This window comes from Anopheles ziemanni, chromosome 3 (genome assembly GCF_943734765.1).
Source record: "Anopheles ziemanni chromosome 3, idAnoZiCoDA_A2_x.2, whole genome shotgun sequence".
NCBI classification, from domain to species: Eukaryota; Metazoa; Arthropoda; class Insecta; order Diptera; family Culicidae; genus Anopheles; species Anopheles ziemanni.
The window spans coordinates 62,094,359-62,119,258 of record NC_080706.1 but is presented as its reverse complement, the minus strand read 5'-3'; the positions used below and the strand labels follow the sequence as shown (position 1 = coordinate 62,119,258).

General features: G+C 42.1%; 1 protein-coding gene across 1 annotated transcript; it reads left to right on the top strand.

Moving 5' to 3' along the window:
* Window positions 1-14,468: 14,468 nt before the first annotated feature.
* LOC131285196 (uncharacterized) lies at window positions 14,469-24,293 on the top strand. Its single transcript, XM_058314057.1, has 13 exons — window positions 14,469-14,809; window positions 14,903-15,050; window positions 17,123-17,543; window positions 17,613-17,719; window positions 18,173-18,448; window positions 18,520-18,797; window positions 20,648-20,817; window positions 21,004-21,319; window positions 21,615-21,762; window positions 22,607-23,027; window positions 23,096-23,202; window positions 23,656-23,931; window positions 24,003-24,293. Exons 1-13 carry the CDS (start codon window positions 14,469-14,471, stop codon window positions 24,282-24,284), a joined length of 3,291 nt encoding a protein of 1,096 aa, XP_058170040.1. The 3' UTR covers window positions 24,285-24,293.
* The last annotated feature ends 607 nt before the right edge of the window (window positions 24,294-24,900 follow it).

The window sequence follows — 24,900 nt, the reverse complement described above, 5'->3', positions numbered from 1 at the left end:
AATTTTCCTGCCACACATCAACTGCACATTTTCCCCCGGAGGAGTAGCAGAGAAGCAAAGGTGGGGGCAAGAAGGAAAAATCAGAAAAATAAGCAAATTACAAGACACATTTAAGCACACGGCAAGAGAATATGGAGCAAGAGTAAGAATAGAGAGAAATTGAGAAAAAGGGAAACATGAAAACTTAAGATAGAATGCGTTGAGTGAAACAGAGAAGAGTAACAAGATGAGTCATAATACAGAAAAGGTTATAAGAACAAAAATTAAAAATAGCTCAACAATATAAAAAACTCTTTTAACCACAAAACCAAAAAGAGAAAAAGAGAGTAAATAGTTTACGTAGTGTTGTAAATAAAAAAAATATCTAATTACTTAATTTAAAAAGAGACACAATTCTATATTCTTTCAAAGAGTAAAGAAACATACTTTACACTGAACCATGCCACAATATTATTCTATTCTATTGCTATAAACTTTCTACCTTGATTCAAGCAACCCTCGGGAGTGTAAACTTTATTGGACGAGACGAAACACTTGTTGCTTAGCAGACGCCACGTCGTGTTTGGGTTAGGTATGATTGAAGGGTCTTCCTGTCGGGAAGCACGTGCCAGCGTTTAATAACACCGTTGAGCCCATGCTCACTAGGTTGATCGCCTGAGGTGATCGTGAACGTGAAAATGGACCCGAAAAAAGGGGCATAAGGGTGACCTTCTGCGCTGGAGAACGCGAGCATGTGCCAGTAAACAATGAGGACTGTTACTGGACCATGACGAGAGATTACAATCTTTTGCCTGTTACATCAAGACATCGTCCAATTGATTTCGGCAGTTCATCGTCCAATAATATATAAATTTGTCTATAGTTTTTTTTTTTTATGTGGCACGACATCCCCTAGTGGGACAAGGCCTCTCTCCGAAGAGAGTTTGTGTGACCGAAAAGTCGGTATATTATAGATCGGTGGTCAGCCGTTCGTAATACCGGGGGGTGCCAGACTCGAGATTCGATCCCATACCTGTGGTGTGGTGTTTCATCGCGCTACCGCTGCGCCATGGGCACCCCCTTGTCTATAGTTAGAAGAGTCAATTAACCACGATGATAGTTGTACAAATTAGTGATAATCAGTTTAAAGAAGTCGATTTTACGAAAGGTGACAAACTTATGTACCTAGGTGGCAAAGAGCTTTTTTGTTTCTAGCAGTTTTTAAACAAAAGTATAAACTAAATGAGCCAACCCACACTCAGCATTTTCGACCGTGTTGAAACTAAATGTTACAAAATCTTTTGTGATTCTGAGGCAGGCAGTAGGGCAAGTTGTAGCAAAATACACCACAATCATACCTCATTCTTATTTTATTGGACTACTAAATGCCTAAATTTGGTATTATCAGGATAGTTCAATCACTATACCATTACATAACTCAAGACTCGTTCTGAGAATTAGTCTTTGAGTGAGGTTTTCATAATCAGTTTACATTGCCTTGCCAGGAAATATAACGTTTATAAAACTATAAAACTCCACAATTTCTTCATCATTGTCACGATTTGCTGAGATATTTGTCGACTACTTAATAATGCAGCACCTCCTCTAGTTTGAGCAGAATTGATTTTCGGCATGGATAAAGTGTTTCGAAGGTTCAAGTGTGGAGAAATTGATACTTTTAAAATAGGGAGTGTATATTTGCACACTTTTCCCTAATTTTAAAAAGAATCATCACTGTCGGTATAGTACAGGATTGGGATCTGATCTTCTGAGAAATCTTCAATCTAACAAACACGAACACTCTCGATACCGCCAGCTCAGAAAAGCGGCCCGCATCGACGGATAAGTACGCGGGACGCCTCTCCCGGGCGGCCACCCGTTACGAGGGAAAAGTCTTTTGAAATCAACGATGCATTCGATCCGGAACACACAAAAACCGTAGTCCGTAAAGTGAAGCAGCAGCAGCAGCGTCACGGACCGTCGCTTTCGCGTGGCCATCCTACCATACACCCCTGATCTCCGACTGTCTGTTGTGTGCACATATATTCATACATCACACTCAGCTCACCATGGTTGGTTTTCTTTGCTCGCCAACGGTACGGCAAGGAAGTAAATCTCGGCCCCTCGGCGGAAAAAGCTGTTCGGATGATATTTGCCGCGTTCTACACAAACGTTCGTCGGTTGCGTCAGACTCGTGGAGATGGCACGCGACCTCGGTACTAGGTTTTTACAGAACAAACAGCTAGCGCAACATGACCCACTGCCCAAACAATGCTCCAAAACCAAAATGGCTTCAAACAATGATGTCACGTCTAGATCACCTGTTTGTTTAACGTAGGGCGTATAGGAGCCCCCGCCATTCCGCACTGCCTTTTTTTAAACGCCTTTCCGCACTGAAGTTTGAAGCTAAAGGCAAAATTTAAATTTCGATAAGATGTCCCTCGCGTTGACAATTATGCGTGCCATTGCTGCGCACCTGTTTCACATACTTCATAATGAATTCATGACCTAGCAACACCTTCGTTCCTTCCTTACGACCCGACCGTCGCGAGCTGATTGACTTTTTGCTTGCTTTTTTGTGCCCGTAATTTCATTCGTTCGCTTTACCCTGAGTCTAAACAACTCACACATATTGAATTAGTGGATGTTTGAAGGAAGAAAAATACAGCTACAGATGCCAGTGGTTTAAACTGTTTGGATTAGGTGCCGAGCTCACGTTCAATGATTAAATAAATCAACAAATTCGTATGATTTGCTTCGTGCTCAACATTCTTCGCGAACGGACGAGGATTGGGAATAGGTTAATTTAGGTAATGTGTGTTGTGATATATCGCAAGAGCACGTAAATAAACAACACGAGAGAATCTTTGCTTCAGCTTAAATAAAGGCCAATGTCTATATAAATATCATGTCAACATTTTTTGGCATCGATCAACACATGTTCATTACATCAATACGCTAAGCAAATGAATTCTTCCATCAAATACTAAAATACTAAAACTGAAAAGAACAACGTCCATGTTATTAGAAGCATTTTCAGTGCCGTACAGGTTACCACAAGGTTATGTCATTCTTCTTCTTCTTCTTCTTCTTTTTCTTCTTCTTCTTCTTCTTCTTCTTCTTCTTCTTCTTCTTCTTCTTGGCGTAACGACCTCTTAGTCATGTCTGACCGTTAAGGGCTTACGAGACTTGTTTCCCTGTTGTACGTGGATAGTCAGTCCTCTAGTACAGGGGAGGGCCCGGTCTCTTTTGGGATTCGAACCCACCCCGTTGAGGTGGTGACCCCCGGCGCTTATGGCCCGATTTTCTAACCGGCTGTCACGGACCCCAGAAGTTGTGCCATTACTCATTTTGAATTGTTGCCCGCGGTGCAATTTCTTGTCCTTTTCCTATTTACATTATTCAATCGCTACCTCTACTCTTTCTAAAGTGTTGTATGATCATAAGTTAAGCAAATATTATTTTATACTGTATTTTATACATTTTATTTTACTATTAGGATACTATTCTGTACGGATAAATTCAGTAATATTGAAGTTTCCTTTCTTCGTGGGTCATGGATTTACTAACAATGGCGAAAATCCGATTTGTTTACACCATAGCGTAGATGCTGCATTAAACATCAACAGAATGCCGAATGCGTCGTGTTGTAAAATATTGTAAAAGTTTTTTTGTTCTAACGAAAAAGGATATAGGTATACTTCTTCTTCTTCTTCTTCTTGGCGTAACGACATTGTTTGGTCATGCCTGCCCGTTAAGGGCTTACGAGACTTGTTTCCCTGTTGTACATGGATAGTCAGTCCTCTCGTACAGGGGAGGGTCCGATCTCAGTTGGGATTCGAACCCACGCCGTCGAGGTGGTGAGCCCCGGCGCTCATGGGCCGATTTTCTAACCGGCGCTACCGCTCGGCTGTCGCGGACCCCCAATAGGTATACTACAGGGTGATAAAAACATTTTCGTGACTTAAAAAAAACAAAATCGATTCTAATCAATGAGTTACTATACAAAATTTGGAATTATTCTGTTTTGTTGAAGTCGATGATCAACTATGTATACATGACCTATACTTTCAACGCAGGAATAACCATAATATATCTTAACCAGTTAAAATGAAGATCGACTCCAGTTAAAATGAAGAGAGTTGGTCAGACCACATAATCTTTTTCCAGCACTCTAGAGAGTTAGCATCATACTCCTATTCGAACTTAAGACTTTTGACCATATTAGCCTTGCAGATATAAGGGCGCCTCCTGCAACAAGTCGGCGACGGATAGTTCATCCTTAATCTGATGGCTGAAGTGTTTCCAGGATATCCCTGACAGTATGTGTATATTTAGTCGAATTGGGAAAAAATATTAAGCGAAAATCAAACAACTTCGAGGTGTGCACTTTTCTGTGCCGGTCACTTTATAACGAAACCCCAGTAAATGTTACACTATAGCATGACAATCTTTGCCAAACAAATCTGTAACGCTTGTTATAGCAAATTTTCTTATCAGTACCAATTCAAGGATGTTTTGGTCATTTTCACTCTCTTGTTGTTGAACAGTAGTGTGTTGTAATAATGAGCTGAGCGCTGGAGGTCAAAAGTATGTTTGAGCAGTGAACCTTTGCTCCGATGTAGGTAATCAATTTTTTAAGTGCGCTCTAACCCATCTATAACGTCAAATCAAACGCTTTTCGAAAACACCATTAACCAAAATTCAAGCTCGATGACATCATTCGGTCTACACTTTTGGCGATGATTGTAAGATTCAAGAAACTGTTGCTCGGAGAAAAGGACGAATTTGACGATGCAAATTGTAACAACCATCGAACGCGAGCAGAAACGACGGATGCTCTATTTCTCATTTCCACCAGCATTCTTTCGACGGTTGGTCTGTAGCCAAAATAGAGAGAGAGAAAAAAAGAAGAACCCACCCAAAAACACACCTTCCGACATACATGGAGAGCTGTATGCCATGACTTTGGCCCATGATGTCTCAAAATAACATTTCTTCCCTATCCTTACCAACGCGGACACGGCCCAGCACGGGATGGTCATCGGGCGAAGGAGGCTGGTTTGCACAATTTTCTCAATGTCAAAGTCAATGGCGCTTAGGTTGGTGGAAATATTTTGCCCATTGGCGTTTGTGTTTGTGTTTTTTTTTTTTGCGTTTATCAGCGATCGCTAAAGCAGCCATGCAAAACTGCGGCCAAGGCAAATGTTTTCATCGTTCGGGCCGCGTTTTGCGGCGCTTCATTATTGTTGTGGTGGGCTAGCTTGAGCGCACCATGGAACACTTGTGTTGCAAATGGTTAGCTAAAAATATTCGTTTTTAGAACTACCAATGATCCGCCCTAACCGGATAGACACAGCTGCGTCGACGACGTAATCGATAAAACTGTACGCCACCATCATTCCCAGCGCGAGAAGCGCAGCATCGAGTCCTTGGCGGTCCAAGAGCATAGTTTATGATGCCAGTTTGAATAATAAATGCGCGTCCATGCGTTTGCGTCATAGTTTACTGTCAGATACAGCATCGAGCACGAACGTTTCGTATTCGTGTGCTCACCGATCGAGTGATTCCTATACCACATGGCTGCACGTCTCATTTGTGCGCAATTTTTGCCGTTTTGAAAAATACTCATTTCAAATAAACTTCTAATTACCACATACACACACACAAAATCAGTTCTAACGGCCAGCAATAAAGTAAAAAAAATCGGGTATAAAAGATTCAAATACTCAGCAACTCAAGCGGTTACTTCCTAGCCAATCGTTATTGCGTTGCCGCTATCTTCGTAACAATTTCTTAAACTTTCGCTTCCACTGTCCATTGCACTCCAACAGCAAAACTCGCAATGGCAACTTGTTGATATGTTTTAATTGCTAAGCCCATCGATCGAAAAGAGGTGGTGAAAACGGTTTGCTGCCTTCTACCGGCTTGCTCTTTGCTCGTGCGGAAAATATTGATAGATCGTAAATCACAAACGGAATGCCGTGGTGGCTAGGATGGTTTGGGAAAACTGGTGCATACTTTTTCACCCCCAACCAACGTTGGAATTTTTGTGCTACGGCGTGTTGAAAGTTGTAGCGTCAATAAACATTCACTTCACTGCTGGTTTGTTTCGCATCTTTTTCCGGTCTAAACATTACCTACTGCTGAATATGATTGATAGAAGAAACATTGAGTAGTTTCGAAATTTAATCGAATTTTTTTAAACATCTGGAATAAAAATCCCATGCCAATGTTTATGACCACGCAACGGCCGGATTCGAATCTATGAAGAAATTTAAAATAATAAACAAATCCCGACTCAAGGTTTTACGAAGCGGACTGTGACACCGTTTGATTTGTGTCGAAATAGTATATCGACGAACTCATAGGATGCCTCAGTAGAACGAGGAATGGGCTGGATTACATCCCAAACATTATGCGGCTTCAAATCGCTGAACCCCTGGTCACAGCTTTGCGCAACCGCATGCGGTTGCGTTTTTTCCCATGGGAGAGATAGGAGCTGTCATGGGCTGTCACCGCAGACGCAAGACCTTGCGGTTTCTGTACTAAAAAATCAAACGAGTTTGATTCTTGCCGCAGACTCTTGCGTTTTTATATGTCAACAGTAAATATTGTTCCTAGTAGACTTTAATGAGATTGTATGATCATATAAGTGGTATATTCAAACATTAAAGTATTATTTTTGGCAAAAAGCTGTGCTCGTTTGACAGATCAAAAACGCAACCGCATGCGGTTGCGGAAAGCTGTGACCACAGGTTGAAAACCATGTTGAACAGATATGTCAAGAGATTTAAAATTTTAAACCTTGAGTATTGGCTTTTTCTTTGAATGGCAAAAATTGGTTGTGAATGTGGTTCCACGAACTGTGAATTTCATACGACCATGAGCACTGAATCACCGTCAATTATAACGATTTCTATAACGAAAGTCACACCCCAACTGGCAGATTTTGTCTTGTTATCATATTGTTACCATGTTGTTAGTTAATTTTCGGGGCGGATAACAAGACAAAGTGTTGCACCAAAAAAGGGGTGGGGGAGCAACATTAAACCGGTTATTTTGTGGTGGTGTTAGTGCCAAACAGGGGGTTATGATGGTGTGCGTGTTATTTCACCAGATTGGCATGCACACATTTATATAATGCGTTTCGGATATCAAATGAGAAAACAGTGTTGTGTTCTGCGCAATCCGTCGACGCGGAAATTTATATTCTTCATTAAATTTGGACTCTACTTCTACACTCTGCTCTCCCGGAACACTAAATGCGGCTTCTTCCTCCGGTGTAATTTCTGTTGAACGAAACAAACAAAGGAAATGAATTAACGAATCGCTGTTATAAACGGGCATGATGTTGCTCTATCACACTGTTTACTTACCGATTCCATGATGCTTCTAAACGATCAAACTTCTCATCCGTTTTAAGGACCAGATCGTTCATGAGCTGACGCCGTCGCGGACTTGTTGATGGATGCACTTTTTCTTCTATAAGTTTCCCATTGGGCACCATGAACTTTGGAAAAACACTTTACACTTTTCAACACGACTGTTCTGGCGCTGGATGTTTCGAAGACTGAAAACTTCACCGCGCCGCTATTGGCAGTTGGTGCGTGATGGCATTCATACAAACGTACTTTTTATTCTGTACATGATTGACCGACATAAAGTGCACGAACACATTTGCGTGTCGCTGTGCAGTGTGGGAATGCTACACGATCGGTTCCGCTATTGCAATGTGTCAGCCTGAAAGGGAAGATGTGAAAGGGCAGATGTGACTTCTCCCCTAGCACGCCGGTTCATCATTAGAACGAGTAGGAAGACAAGGAGTGCAAGAGAAAGCTGACAGTTCTGGACTCGCGGGGGTAGGAATCTGTGGAAACGGGGCAATGTTGCATGTCGCAGTCAGTTGGGACGTATCATTGATCCACATCACGCCGACATACAGTGACCGGCAGGGAAAAGTGCCCGCTTCGAATTTTGTTGATTTTCGCTCAATATTTTTTTCTCAATCCAACTAAATATACTGCAAGTATTTTTTGTATATTGATTTACATTTTTCATATAAGATCCACTAATGAGTAAGCGAAAACAAACATATTTTGATTTTGAGAAAAAAATAATTAAAAAAAAGTATCTAAAAAAACAGTGACAAGGAAAAGTGCCCACTTTGAAATTTCGAGTTTTGCATAAAGTTTTGCATTGAGGGGTAACCAATTTATTGCGTTTTCATATTTTTCAGGTTTGTTAGCACTATTTCTGACATTTATACACGTATGATCACGTGTTTAACTCATGTTGGTTGTAAATATACATTTTTTTTATATTAGGTTTAGGTATCTCATTAATTTGAGTGTTACAAGAAATTAAATAGCATAAAATATGTTTTATGGCATTTATCTACATTAAAGTAACTTATTCAAAGCACGAAATCCACAACGCAGCGGTAGGAAAATTCATAGTTACATTTTAAACGCACCGATCGGTGGAGGATCGCCCTCGTAGAGGAGACAAGCGCAAAACAGATGCGCGCATGGACGCTAAGATCATTCGTGAGGTCAAGAAAAATTCAAAAGTAACTGTCAGGGAGATCTTGGAAATAATTCAGCCATCAGTTTTTGAAAGAATTATTCGTCGCCGGCTTGTTGCATACGAGTTCAAGAGCAGATTTGATAGGAGGCGCCCTTATATCAGCAAGGCCAATAAGGCCAAGCGTCTTAAGCTCGCTGAGGAACATGCTGCTGTGCCTCTAGACTACTGGATAACGGTTCTGTGGTCATACGAATCAAAATTTGAACTTTTTAATCGAAGATGGCATGAACGTATACAGTGCAGATCGAAGGAGGCAATGCTGCAGGTTCGCCACATCCAGGGCACAGTATGCCATGAAGGAGGCAATATGGTGGTCTGGTGTTGTTTTTCGTCCAGTAGAGTGGGGAGCCTTGGGAACATTAACGGTGTTAAGATTGCAGATTACAACATAAACATACACATCCTGCAACAAAATCTGGAGATTTCACTGATCCTGACGGGCCTTGAAGAGAAGTTCGTTCTCCCGGCGGGGGCAAGTTCGACGCAGCCCGGCGGGGCCAAGTTCGACATACTGCCAAGAAGACGAAGGCTTTCTTCCCGTCTTGTCGGACAAAACTGTTGAAATTGTCTCCTCAGAGCCCGGAGATTAAGAATTTGTGGGCAGTTTTCGATGCCAGGGTGGACAAAACTGATGTATCGAATAAAAACGACAATTTTGAAGCTCTAATGCGCGCTTGAGAAGAATAAAGTCCCCAAAAACTAAAAATCCTAGTAGAAAGCATGCCAAAGCGCCTTCAGCAGGTTGTAAAAGCTAAAAGAGAACACATAAAATATCAAAATGCATTTATTATTTCTTATTTTTATGTATAATAATGAATAACTGAAGTGGGCACTTTTTCCTGCCGGTCACTGTATATGGCGGTGAATATGAACAAGGGTTTTTACATAGATTTTTTTGGATAAGCGAACAAATCTGATGAACTACAAGAGCTTTTGCAATGAAAAAACAAACATGTACTGTACTATACAATATGTCCCATAAAAAAATGCGAAAATTTTCAATGCTTATTTTTGGGTGTGTGTGTGTGTATGTTATCATCTGGTAGTATACTATAAGATGATGTAAAAAAGCCCGTAAAACATATTGTATCGATCGCAGGATGCCACCTGGCTATTGTTTACCGTATCCAACGATCACTGCTTGATGGACCACATTCCACGAAGTCAGGAAGTGGCCATCCACGGTCCACTTGCACGCTGAAGCTCATCAGATCAATGAGAGGTTAAGTGAGGCAAAATCGTGTCAGATCGATCTGGAAATGGCTAGTTCCTCTCCGAGACTCATTGCGATCGGACGCACTTTTTTACAAAACAGAGTGTTAAAAAAAAGTGCAAGAGCAAGCCACACCATGGCTGCTTCGAGAAGCACCCTGCGGGTGGATTTCTCGAAGCTCCCCAAAAGGCCGTCCTTGATGGAGGCCACAACCTTCTCCATGACCAAGCTGGGTCTAAGCAGCTCTTCAATCGTATCAATCCGGACGAAGCCGGCATCCCACTTCCTTCACATCCGAGTGAAGGACCAGAGCCTTGCTCTAAGAACCGTCGAGGAGAACGACGGCAAGCATTCTCTCGAATGCGACGGGAAAAAATTCCCGATTCCGATCACAATGGTCGACAATTCAGTGGTCATCAAAATCCACGACCTGTCCGAGGACATCACGGACAGATGCATTACGGAATTCTTTGTTCGCTACGGAGAAGTCCGGTCAATCCGAGCCGGAGTATGGGCGAAGCCATACCCGTGTGCCGGAATCCCTGACGGATACCGCTACGTCACAGCGGTCTTGTCTAAGCCGGTGCGTCATACGTCTCGATTGGAGGGGAAGAGACGCTGATAACATACCGGGGACAGCAGAAAACGTGTCGAACATGCCGGCTTGCTGCACACCATGGGATGACCTGCACCCAAGGCAGGAAACTTGTGGCTCAGAAGACGAGCGTCAGCGAGAGGTTGTCGTATGCGTCAGCGGTGCAGAATGGCACACAAACCGTCCGTGCTCCGACCGACCCGGTGAGCACACCGACCGTTCCAGCAAGCACAATGCACATCCCATCGACCACACCGATCATCCCGGCGCCCGCATCGACCGTCCCGGAGAGCGCACCGGCCGTCCGCGCACCGACAGTCCCGACGAGCACATCGACTGTCCCGGCGCGCACACCGACCGCCACGGAGATCGCACCGGCCGTCCTGGCACCCTGATCTCCATGCGTCGTTAACACGCCCCCGGGCGCTAAACCTAAACCCGCCGTCTCCGGTCTGCTGCGAGCAAGTTCGCTGAACTTGTCATCTGGCGCCAAAAACCACCAAGTTTCGAGATCGGCAGCAACATCGGAAGCAGAGTCAGATATGGAAACGGAGCAGTGCCAGGCTTCGTCGCTGCCTTTCCTCGCCCCTCGCATCCCTTCCCCTAATCCTTCCACATCATCCATGCTGGTGACAGGTAAGAGAAGATCAGACGAGACGGTAGAGACAGACGGACCGGGAGGACGGACGGAGGCGCCGCCCAAGCGCAAGCCTGGCCGTCCCCCGAAGAACCCCGGGCTGCAAAAACCCCCGACACAAGACCCGAAGCCGACAGAACGAAACTCGCTCTAAATTGGTTGAGATGGATGATTCGCTGAAATCGATCATTATCGCATCGATTAATATTCGTTTTTCCGTTGATTAAGAGGTCCTCATATGATCGGTATTTGGCAGATCCTTGTGAACTGTCGAATATTAATCGTATAAAAGGGGAAATCCTCCTCCTTCAGAGGCGTTTGGCGGGTGGTGCTGGCGGAATACGGATCCCACTCCAACAACTGGCGCTGCCCCGAAACCGTGGGGGACTCAACCTCCACATCCCAGCTGTGACTACGATAGCCCTGATGTCCAACCGGTATGTGGTGGAACAGGAGTGCCTGCGGATTGGTGCTGACCACATACGATACGCTGACAACCCGCCTGACATTGCAGCGATCCCATCAACATACCCATGCCTTCGGAGCGTTATCCAGACACTCGCATACGTTCCCTCCACACTTAAGAAACACCCGTCCACTAGAGCGTTTCGCAAGACGCTAGTGCAACGGTTCCCAAATCCCAAAATCCAGGAACAGTCTCAAAATGTTGTCTCGAAGATGGTATGGAAGAACATCCACTCCCCGAAGCTGTCATCGGAGCAGCGGTCGGCACTTTACCTTGTGGTGAACGGCAAGGTCCCACATGGCGATCTGCTAATGCGGATGGGACGCGCATCCTCATCGTCCTGTATGTTTTGTGTTGAATGTGACACCCTGGAACATAGGTTCACCTCTTGCACTCGCGTTATTGCCGCCTGGAACCTGCTGCAGCAGTGCAATTTGACTGGTGTCAATGCTCGTTTCAATGTCTCCGTTTTCCAGTACTCCGCGGAATGAGTACTGCGCAACGAGTAAAAGTGCTTCGTTTGTATGCGAACTACATCATCCATATCATTGGAAACAATGATACTGCGATCGATCTAGCTGTCCTTAAATGTACATTGTTTCTTTAATACTATTGTAAAGACCATATTTATAAGCAAGTAAACTATTTTATAAATAAATAGTATGTTTTATAAAAAAAAATGAAGCCGATATTTCAAAATCTACTATGTATGGGTTGATCAAACATGACTTAAAATTTTCGTCCAGAGTCATAGTAAAGCGTTAACTTTAGTATGAACATTTTGAAAGACCACGTTCTGCCATGGATAAAAGCCAACTTTGGAGTACAAAAACACGTCATTTTCCAACAGGTTGGATCCCCCTGACGTACCTCAAAAAGGACCGAACCGTGGCTGAAGAAAAACATGGAATTTTGGGCAATTGCATTTGAACTCCCACCAGCCCGGACTTGAATCCTTTGGATTAAACAACATGATTACATGCTCAGGTTAAAGCCTGTGAACGTTCTAGTACCATCGTTGAACCCATGACAGCTTCAATTGCCAAGGCATGGTGTTGCAACTCTGGCAACCTCTTGGGCAGATTTCGGATAAAAAACTTCAACAACGTAAGCGACTTCTTCTAACTCGTAGAAATGCGGGAGGTTAAAAAAGCTTTCGCTTTATTTTATCCCATCTGAGGCAAGAGTGGAGCCCTCTTCCCTCTTGGCTCCTATTTATGTTATTTCTCCTTCGGTTCTCACCCGCCCGACCGACGATCGCTAGCCGATCGCGGTCATTCCTCCCTATCAACTAAGCGGGCAAAGGTGATCCGGCGATCTTTTTTATGCCCGTCAAGTAGCTCACTTAATCTCGAAAACTGACTCATACATTGAGAAGGTATGCTATTGATTCTGTCCTCGTATGGAGGACAACTTTAATTACAATTTTTTTATTGTTTTATAAATCTATAAAATGTTTGTGGCTAATTTAAATAAATTTTAAATAATTTCTCATGTAAAATTATTGCTCTTATCCAACTCCATATCTCACCGTGATAATGAAAAGATTGATAAGATTCATAGCAAAATTTCGAATCGTGTAGCGGCTTTCAACCAAAACAAAATGACACCAACTCATATTTTCACACTATTTCAATTTTAACACCTCCTCCAACAGTTATAAGTCAACATAAATTGTTGGCAATCGAGTATCAAAAGAAGGAATATGAATCTTTAAATGTTAATTGATTCCCAATGCTTCTCCGTCGTTCTTTAAGTGTAAACGACCGGCAATTTAATGTTACTTCACTGAGGTGACCTATGAGTGAAACTTTTATCAGCATCTTCTCCCTTATCTGGTGTCAGATTACAAGGCACCGTTCTCCTGATAGAGCTGGTAATGATTTGCAAGTACCTGCCGCAACATTTGTCTGCTTCATGTCCGAACAAACCAATGCGTAAACTTAACGAAGCATTAGTTTTCATTTATTCATTGTGTGTCGTTTAAAAATTCACGCATACATACGTACAATGCGTACCACTGAAATATAATCTCTCTTCTGCCCATGTATGCTTAGGAAGCCTTCCAACTGTGTTACTCAGAAACATGAAGCAAAGCTGCCCTAGAGGCATGTTCTAAAAGAAAACTATATATTTTAATATTTTGTACATATTTTTATATATGTTGTACAGAATCCCAGATTACTGTCATTCGGTATATTCATAACTTTTTAAATTTTTAATTTAATAGAGTTTAATAAAAAATAATTCATTGACAAGAAATACAAAAGTATTTAAAATGTAAACATGCCTTACATCAGTAATGTTTTGCTTGCACAAGACACTCCGTTTCTATATTGTATTCCTTATTGTGTGTGTGTGTGTGTGTGTGTGTGTGTAACAAAGCAACCGTAATGGTTATAATTTACGCCATTAACATAGAAGTCATTCAAAATTAGGTATGGGTTGTGTTTATCGCAATTTTTTTATTCTGTCAAATTGCAAGCTTTGTTAGAAAACAATATTGTTTGGTAAAATGACGTCAACAAGCAAAACATGTTCTATGGCACGGACTCTACATGCATAGTTGAGTTGAGATTTGAATCTGTTTGTTTTTTTTTCAGAGCAGTTAATACGTAGTATTAAGTTAAACGCAATACCTGTTCTCATCGGAAGCCTTTAAACAAAAGTAAAAGACGTTCAACGTCTGCAGCATTAATGCAAAGTTGTAGTCGACCTGGATAGATGTTGTTCTAGTCGAGCACGCTACGACCGCAAGCGATTACACGACAGCTCAAGTTTTACGGACACAATCAGCGAGGGATATTAATGGAGGCATCATCGTTTTTGCTGGCCAGTGAGTTGCTCTTGGATTGTACAGTGAATTCGAGCTAACTTAGCTGACCTCACCCAGGCGTTTCTGAGCGATCAGTGTTTAGCAAGACGTTCAGAGGAACACAGTGGTGTCAGTTTCGGTTAGAATAGTGGACAGTTTCGGCAGATCGAAACAATGATCTTTGTCGATACCGACTCAGTGCTGAGCTATGTAGTGCTGGTGCTGATTTGCTTGGTTCTGTACTTGCTCTGGTTTGTCGCTACCAATGGAACACGCTACTGGAAGCACGCCCAGTTGCCCTACATCGTAGGATGGCCGGTGGTGGGAAATTTTCTTGAAGCCGTTCTAATGCGAAAATCAATGTTCGATTTGATGGAGGCACTGTATACAGATAGCCACGTCAAGGGCAGCCGCTTGTTTGGCGTGTGTAGATTGGTCACACCTACAGTCATTGTGCGCGATCCGGAGCTTATCAGACAGATGCTTATCAAAGATGCAACATTCTTCATCAACCGGTAGGAGCTGCTCGATCTCAATTGAATCTCATTTTATTTTTCATGATAAAAAATAGTTAACCATCCGTTGTTGTTGGTGGACGTTTATTGCAGCACCATGTGCACCGATCCGCATAGCGATCCGATCGGATACTACAACCTTCTGATGATTCAAAATCCAGCTTGGAAGCAGCTACGCTCTTACTTGACACCGACACTTAGTTTAAGTAAAATAAAACAGATGTATCCACTGCTTGAGCAGGTATGTATCAAACTCTTAGCATAAACCCTTTTAAATTATTCGTATTTCAATCGTGTTCTTTAAGACGGACATAAGAACTTTAAGCACGGAAAAATTAGAAAAACGAGGCCTGTCATGTGGAGTTCGGCGTTCATACTTTCAAAAGGAAAGCATTTTTTTGAATAATATTGAAATTGAGGAATTTATAACGAAAAAGAATACAATACAGATTAGAGAACGATGTACGTTATCTACGATCTATCATATCTACAATCAACATCAGATTGCTCGTAAAAGTGTATTTTTTTTTCATTTATTTTTATTAAAGTTCAAATGGTTTCACGAATGGATTACTCTCATGTCCAAAGAAGACTCTGACATAAGTTTCTATTGAATCGAGTAAATGGTTCTACAAGCCGTTGCCTCTGACACCATCTTTAACTACATGCTGCTGCTTGCGAGAACGTCACTGACCCAACTTTTGATGAATAAAACCTCCATGCTTAGACTGGTATTTTATGAAATATCTTTGCAAGATAAAAATGTCATATTCGGTCGCTTTTTTGGGCTTTTACTAGTGTTTGCTTGTGCAGTCTCGTCAGTCAGCATGTCTCCATTATCCGCTAGCGGATTATTCGTTTTGGGTTTTTTTTTGGCCCAGATCTTTTTATTTTTTACTGTATGTGTTTTAAAGAATTTACGCACGGCAATGATGAAAAAATGTCATATCAAATGTAACTGCAGTTGAATTGCTTTCCAGAAGCCAACGGACTAAATGTTCAAGCTACTAAAAATATGTCCTCATATACCAGGTTTTATAAGTTTATATACTGTCGTTATAAATATAGCATATATATACCAGGTTAAATACTGTCGTTTCCAACTCCAGCTTTGTAATTTTATATTTTCTAACAAAATTCTTCGCCATTAGCTGATTTGCATGAAATTGTTAATATTTTTAACACTTTGTGATTTATTTGTGGTGACGGTGCCACCCCTTAGCTGCGGATAATCGGATATATAAGATTTTAAAATTTATTGAAAAGGATAACTATTATAAATTTGTTATTTAAATAGGTACGAGCTGTACGAGAGAACTGAATATTTGCTTACGCAAAAGGAATAAGTTTCGTAAACGGTCGGACAGAACGGTCATAACGGCAGCGTATACGCGCCTTTACCGTAATCAAGGAATGTTGCTCATAAGCCATGCGTTATTTCGTGCTCTCAATACATGCTATTGCTTATCGAAAAACCGGCTAACTGAACAATGGGAACAAATGATAAGCAATCATACCGGTGAACATCGTACACGTGTAATCGATTATACAAATAATCCTCAAAATCGAGCCAATCTGACCTCAACCTGCCTTCTTGACGACCGTCGTTAAACCGTGCATCAAAATGAAGTGCATTATCACTATTATCAGTACCTTAATCGAGCTGTGTGACAAAATATGTGTGTATCCATTTGCCCGATTCCACATCATTGTCAACCAGTTTCAATCGGAATCTCGTTGGTTTTGTACTGCTAGAAAAGGTTAGAACAGCAGTAACGATGCCGCTAGCAATAAGTGACCTTTCGCTCGCATTACTTCTGGTCATATTCGCTTATTTCGGTTGGCGTAAGCAAAACTACTGGAATCGCGTTGGTGTCCCCTACATACCGGAAATACCGGTGATCGGCAACTTTAGCACGATCTTCCTGCAAAGGCACTCCACCTTTGGATACATCGAGCACATCTATCACCATGCACGGACTCGGCTGGCCGATTTTTTCGGCGTAAACATTTTCATCCGGCCGGCATTGGTGATTAGAAATCCGGAGCTGATAAAGAAAATCACCTGCACCGATGCGAATTACTTTCTCAACCGACAAATGTGTGCCGATCAGTTTCATGACGTGATTGGATACTTCAACCTGATCATGATCAAAGATCCACTGTGGAAGCAGCTCCGGGGGCTTCTATCGCCTTCCGTTACTAGTGCGAAGTTGAGGCGCATGCAGCCACTAATAGAGCAGGTGTTCTACACAAATTGTGAAGCAGGTGTTAACAGGTGAAAATAAAAATGTTACCTTCACTTCTGTTCAGGTCGCCGATGATATGGTCGGGTCGGTCAATGTGCTGCCTATAATCCGATCAAGTGTTCGAGAGACGGAGTTCAAGGAGTTGTCGGCACGCTTCACCACCGACGTCATCGCCAGCACGTTTTTCGGCATTCAAGCGAACTGCCTTAAGGACGAAACCTCCGAGTTTCGTTACTACGGTCGTAAAATATTCGACTACGGACCGGCACGTGGCATGGCGATGGCATCGTTTTTCTTCATGCCGGAAATTGTACCTTACCTTCGATTGAAACTGTTCCCACGAGACACGGAAGCGTTCCTTAAATCGATCATCACGCAGGAGATCGCTCGGCGGGAGGCGAGCGGTGAAAACAGGGGAGACTTTATCGATTCCATGATTACACTACAGAAAAACAATGCCTTCATCGGTGTGAACGAGAAGATACGTAAGTTGATGGTACGGAAAATGTTTTCGAAATGCTTAATTAATGTTATGCTTTTTTTTGGTATTTAAGCGCTCAAAGGAGATCTACTTGTTGCCCAAGCAGCTACCTTTTACATGGCCAGTTTCGAAACAACGTCTTCGGTGCTTTCTTTTGCGCTATATGAGCTTACAAAACATGTAAGTTAGTGTGAAATAATTCTAAATACTAAGTACTGAGTGCGTGACAAAATTTTACAGCAAGTTTAAGAACATTGTTTTTCATGTTTGCGTAACATTATTATTAGCATAAATCTGCCTACAATAAATACTAACTAGGAAGATGAAAACGTAGTGACGATGTCGAAACAAGAAAGCAATCGGTCAACCACCGTAATTTTATTTCGTGCTGGAGGTTTACTAATCTTGATTATTTTTGTATGATACCCAACAAAATAACCTTTTAGTTGCTGTCGGATTTAGCTGAATGTTATTACGCAAACAATATCGAAAAGGAATTTGAATGAGAAATAATTTTCTTAAATATTCTGTAACCAGTCGTCTCGAACCCTCTACATCATATTTTGCAATTTACCGTTTCAAGCTAAAGGAAATAAAACATAACAGTTACTCGTGTGTTTTACACCTTTTCAGTCCGACATACAGGCGCGTCTTCGGGAGGAAATACGCGACATGGTTGATAAGTATGGTAAAAACATCCCCTACGAAGCGTTGGCAAATGAAATGCCCTACCTCGGTATGGTCATTTCTGAAACGGCACGTTTGTACCCGGTCCTGCCATTCCTCGAACGACGGTGTACGCTTCCGGAAGGAGTATCCGGCTACAAACTGGAGCCGTTCCACGAGTTTGTCGTTCCGAACGGTATGCCCGTGCTGATACCGATCCATGCCATTCATCGCGATCCGAAGGTAGACGACATGCCGTAATCGCGTACAGTTTTTATTAATTTTCGTTATTACTTTTGATTTTTCAATCGCAGTACTTCCCCAACCCACTCAAGTTTAACCCGGAACGCTTCGCTAAGGAAAACCTGGATCAAATACAGCCCTGCACGTACATGCCGTTCGGTGTAGGGCCGCGCACCTGCCTGGGATCTCATTTCGGGACGCTACAGATAAAAATCGCACTCGTCAAGTTGCTCTCCAAGTATCGCATCGATCGTTCACCATCCACTCCAGAGGTTTTGACCTACAAGAAAAATGCGTTTACTCTACAATCCAACGAAGGGCTGCACGCTGACTTGGTAGAAGATGATATGTGATATCAATAAATCCACTTTGATGTCTTTTGTTTTCAAAATTAACCCTCTTATTATTTCATTGCAATAAGTGAATAGCATCTCCGAGAAACAACCGGTTCAAACAATTTTACAAGAAAACTACGTTCATTGCCACTTACATCGACGTAATAACGTAAAAGTCATTTAAAATTAGGTATGGGTTATATTTGTCGTAATTTGTTTTATTCAGTCAAATTGCAAGCTTTGTTAGAAAACAACTTTGTTTAATGTCAACAAGCAAGTCATGTTCTATGGCACGAACTCTACATGCATAGTTGAGTAGAGATTTGAATCTGTTGGTTTTTTTTTTTCATAGAAGTTAATGCGTAGTATTAAGTTAAACGCAAAACCGGTTCTCATCGAACGCCTTTAAACAAAAGTAAAAGACGTTTACGTCCATAGCATTAACGCAAAGTTGTAGTCGGCCTGGATAGATGTTGTTCTAGTCGAGCACCCCGACAAACAAAATTGCTCTGATCAGAGCTCTGATCATGGTATGAACAGATATCTGATGGAACTAGTGTTGGGTCGTGTGCTACTGTGTTACCCAACACACACAGCACAGTAAAGTGTGGCACCACACACGACACAGAAAAAAATTGTGGTACCACAGTAAAGTTGTACCAATAAGTACAGTCATAACGGTAAAAGAGTAAATGAGGCCCCGGCCGCCATGTTTTCGATCGTGGCTACACCTCTTGTGGACGTTCAAACTGAATGTATGCAATTGGTGATACATTAATTCGTTAAATTCAACCTACGAGTATTTGAACCGTAGTGTGTGCCGTTAATTTCGGCTACGCAATCAACCTAGGGGTGCGGTATGAGGGGGGCCCACGGGCCCCCCTTATTTCTCAAAACAATAACAAACTCTCTTTTTCGGTAGACCTAGCGCAGTCCGCTCGCTTCGCTCGCTGCGGGCGCGCCGCCGTTTCCAACTCATTTCTTCGACTAAACTCATTGTTTCATGCTGTCCATCATGTGTTTAGTTTACTTACTAGTAACTTAACATGTAAAAGTATATTAACCCGCATTCAACCTCCACTGCGGGATTAGTTTAAACCGTTATGGCCTTTTAAGCGAACCGTTAGCGTTCAAAAATTCGAAACGAATGCATGTGTCGCGCTTTGCATAGCTTCAGGCGCTTAATGTGAATCAGTAGGAAGAGGAGAATCTAGCCCGGGGCCTCATTTACTCTTTTACCGTCATAACGTTATACCAATAATTTGTATGAACCGTTCTTTGGTTCCTTAGTGTACCAAATTCATAACTACTATAGTACAGGAATAAAGTGTATAAACCATCCTTTGCAATTTTAAACATTGTTGTCACCTCATCTTTACATTATTATTTGTATAAAAAACTGCAATATACGAAAAAAAGCTACGAATAGGAACAAATATACTTGAAATAAACACGCCAAAAATATAAAATTCCAAAAGCATGATTTTTGAATAGATTAGCTGTTAAAAACTAATGATGTCTTATAAGGAACATATTTTAAACACTGGCTCTAATTGCTTATGCATTATATATTAATATATCATTGTATGTATCAACGTTGTATGACTGCATGACACTACCACAAATGCACAGCACAGTAAACTGTGTGTGGTACAACAGTACGGCACATCAAAAAGTGTTACTTAAGTATCAATTGACCCAACACTAGATGGAACCCATGACGAAGCATTTTCCATAGCTCGCATCATACATAGTATTGGTGAATAGATTGAACCGGCGATAATTCCCATCCACGCACACTCTAGACTCACTGGTACCAGCGCAACGCGGACCTTTTGCACGCGATTTTATGCACTTTTCATAGGTTCCATCAGATTGGTCATCAGAGCTCTGTTCATGGAACTTTTGTTCATCGGGACGCTACGACCGCAGGCGATTACACGACAGCTCAAGTTTTACGAACACAATCAGCGATGGATATTAATGGAGACATCATCGTTTTTGCTGGCCAGCGAGTTGCTCTCGGATTGTACAGTGAATTCGAGCTAACTTAGCTGACCTCATCCAGGCGTGTCTGAGCGATCAGTGTTTAGCAAGACGTCCAGAGAAACAGTGGTGTCGGTTTCGGTTAGAATAGTGGACAGTTTCGGTGTACAATAGTGGACAGTTTCCTTGACTAGTAGCAGATCGAAACAATGATCTTTGTCGATACCGACTCAGCGCCGAGCTATGTAGTGCTGGTGCTGATATGCTTGGTTCTGTACTTGCTCTGGTTTGGCGCTACCAATGGAACACGCTACTGGAAGCACGCCCAGTTGCCCTACATCGTAGGATGGCCGGTCGTGGGAAATTTTCTTGAAGCCGTTCTAATGCGAAAATCAATGTTCGATTTGATGGAGGCACTGTATACAGATAGTCACGTCAAGGGCAGCCGCTTGTTTGGCGTGTGTAGATTGGTCACACCTACAATCATTGTGCGCGATCCGGAGCTTATCAGACAGATGCTTATCAAAGATGCAACATTCTTCATGAACCGGTAGGAGCTGCTCGATCTCAATTGAATCTCATTTTATTTTTCATGATAAAAAATAGTGCCGGTTAGAAAATCGGCCCATGAGCGCCGGGGCTCACCACCTCGACGGCGTGGGTTCGAATCCCAACCGAGACCGGACCCTCCCTTGTACGAGAGGACTGACTATCCACGTACAACAGGGAAACGAGTCTCGTAAGCCCTTAACGGGCAGGCATGACCAAGAGGTCGTTACGCCAAGAAGAAGAAGAAGATAAAAAATAGTTAACCATCCGTTGTTGTTGGTGGACGTTTATTGCAGAACCGTATGCACCGATCCGCATAACGATCCGATCGGATACTACAACCTTCTGATGATTCAAAATCCAGCTTGGAAGCAACTACGCTCCTACTTGACACCGACACTTAGTTTAAGTAAATTGAAGCAGATGTATCCACTGCTTGAGCAGGTATGTATCAAACTCTTAGCATAAACCCTTTTAAATTATACGTATTTCAATCGTGTTCTTTAAGACGGACATAAGAACTTTAAGCACGGAAAAATTAGAAAAACGAGGCCTGTCATGTGGAGTTCGGCGTTCATACTTTCAAAAGGAAAGCATTTTATAAATGATATTGAAATTGAGGAATTTATAACGAAAAAGAATACAATACAGGTTAGAGCACGATGTACCTGATCTACGATCTATTCAGATATCTACAATCAACATCAGATTTCTCGTAAAAGTGTATTTTTTTCATTTTTTTTATTGCACTATTAAAGTCCAAATGGTTTCACGAATGGTTTACTCTCATTTCCGAAGAAGACTCCGACAAGTTTCTATTGAATCGAGTAAATGGTTCTACAAGCCGTTGCCTCTGACACCATCAATAACTAAATACATGCTGCTGCTTGCGAGAACGTCACTGACCCAACTTTTGATGAATAAAACTTAAACCATGCTTAGCCTGGTATTTTATGAAATATCTTTGCAAGATAAAAATGTCATATTTTCATCCGGCTTGCATTGGTGATTAGAAATCCGGAGCTGTTAAAGAAAATCACCTGCACCGATGCGAATTACTTTCTCAACCGACAAATGTGTGCCGATCAGTTTCATGACGTGATTGGATACTTCAACCTGATCATGATCAAAGATCCACTGTGGAAGCAGCTCCGGGGGCTTTTATCGCCTTCCGTAACTAGTGCGCAGTTGAGGCGCATGCAGCCACTAATAGAGCAGGTGTTCTACACAAATTGTGAAGCAGGTGTTAACAGGTGAAAATAAAAATGTTACCTTCACTTCTGTTCAGGTCGCCGATGATATGGTCGGGTCGGTCAATGTGCTGCCTATAATCCGATCAAGTGTTCGAGAGACGGAATTCAAGGAGTTGTCGGCACGCTTCACCACCGACGTCATCGCCAGTACGTTCTTCGGCATGCAAGCGAACTGCCTTAAGGACGAAACCTCCGATTTTCGTTACTACGGTCGTAAAATATTCAACTACGGACCGGCGCGTGGTATGGCGATGGCATCGTTTTTCTTCATGCCGCAAATCGTACCTTACCTTCGATTGAAACTGTTCCCGCGAGACACGGAAGCGTTCCTTAAATCGATCGTCACGCAGGAGATCGCTCGGCGGGAGGCGAGCGGCGAAAGCAGAGGAGACTTTATCGATTCCATGATTACACTACAGAAAAACAATGCATTCATCGGTGTGAACGAGAAGATACGTAAGTTGATGGTACGGAAAATGTTTTCGAAATGCTTAATTAATGTTATGCTTTTTTTGATATTTAAGCGCTCAAAGGAGATCTACTTGTTGCCCAAGCAGCTACCTTTTACATGGCCAGTTTCGAAACAACGTCTTCGGTGCTTTCTTTTGCGCTATATGAGCTTACAAAACATGTAAGTTAATGTGAAATAATTCTAAATACTAAGTACTGAGTGCGTGACAAAATTTTACAGCAAATTTAAGAACATTGTTTTTCATGTTTGCGTAACATTATTATTAGCATAAATCTGCCTACAATAAATACTAACTAGGAAGATGAAAACGTAGTGTCGATGTCGAAACAAGAAAGCAATCGGTCAACAACCGTAATTTTATTTCGTGCTGGAGGTTTACTAATCTTGATTATTTTTGTATGATACCCAACAAAATAACCTTTTAGATGCTGTCGGATTTAGCTGAATGTTATTACGAAAACAATAACGAAAAGGAATATGAATGAGAAATAACTTTCTTAAATATTCTATAACCATTCGTCTCGAACCCTCTACATCATATTTTGCAATTTACCGTTTCAAGCTAAAGGAAATAAAACATAACTGTTACTCGTGTGTTTTACACCTTTTCAGTCCGACATACAGGCGCGTCTTCGGGAGGAAATACGCGACATGGTTGATAAGTATGGTAAAAACATCCCCTACGAAGCGTTGGCAAATGAAATGCCCTACCTCGGTATGGTCATTTCTGAAACGGCACGTTTGTACCCGGCCCTGCCATTGCTCGAACGACGTTGTACGCTTCCGGAAGGGGTATCCGGCTACAAACTGGAGCCGTTCCACGAGTTTGTCGTTCCGAACGGTATGCCCGTGCTGATACCGATCCATGCCATTCATCGCGATCCGAAGGTAGACGACATGCCGTAATCGCGTACAGTTTTTATTAATTTTCGTTATTACTTTTGATTTTTCAATCGCAGTACTTCCCCAACCCACTCAAGTTTGACCCGGAACGCTTCGCTAAGGAAAACCTGGATCAAATACAGCCCTGCACGTACATGCCGTTCGGTGTAGGGCCGCGCACCTGCGTGGGATCCCTTTTTGCGACGCTACAGATAAAAATCGCACTCGTCAAGTTGCTCTCCAAGTATCGCATCGATCGTTCACCATCCACTCCAGAGGTTTTGACCTACAAGAAAATTGCGTTTACTCTACAATCCAACGAAGGGCTGCACGCGGACTTAGTAGAAGATGATATGTGATATCAATAAGTCAACTTTAATGTCTTTTGTTTTCAAAATTAACGCTCTTATTATTTCATTACAATAAGTGAATAGCATCTCCGAGAAACGACCGGTTCAAATAATTTTACAAGAAAACTGCGTTCATTGCCTCTTACATCGACGTAATGACGTAAAAGTCATTTAAAATTAGGTATGGGTTATATTTGTCGTAATTTGTTCTATTCAGTCAAATTGCAAGCTTTGTTAGAAAACATAATTGTTTTTTAAAATAACGTCAACAAGCAAAACATGTTCTATGGTACGGACTCTACATGCACAGTTGAGTAGAGATTTGAATCTGTTTGTTTTTTTTTTCATAGAAGTTAATGCGTAGTATCAAGTTAATTAAGTCATACATAGTATTGGTGAATAGATTGAACCAGCGATAATTCCCATCCACGCACACTCTACACTCACTGGTAGCAGCGCAACGCGGACCTTTCGCACGCGATTTTATGCACTTTTCATAGGTTCCATCAGATTGGTCATCAGAGCTCTGAGAGGTGAAAGAGGCCACCCGGCTCAAAGCCTCTCTAAAACATACTTACTACTACTACTCATCAGAGCTCTGTTCATGGAATTTCTGTTCGTCGGG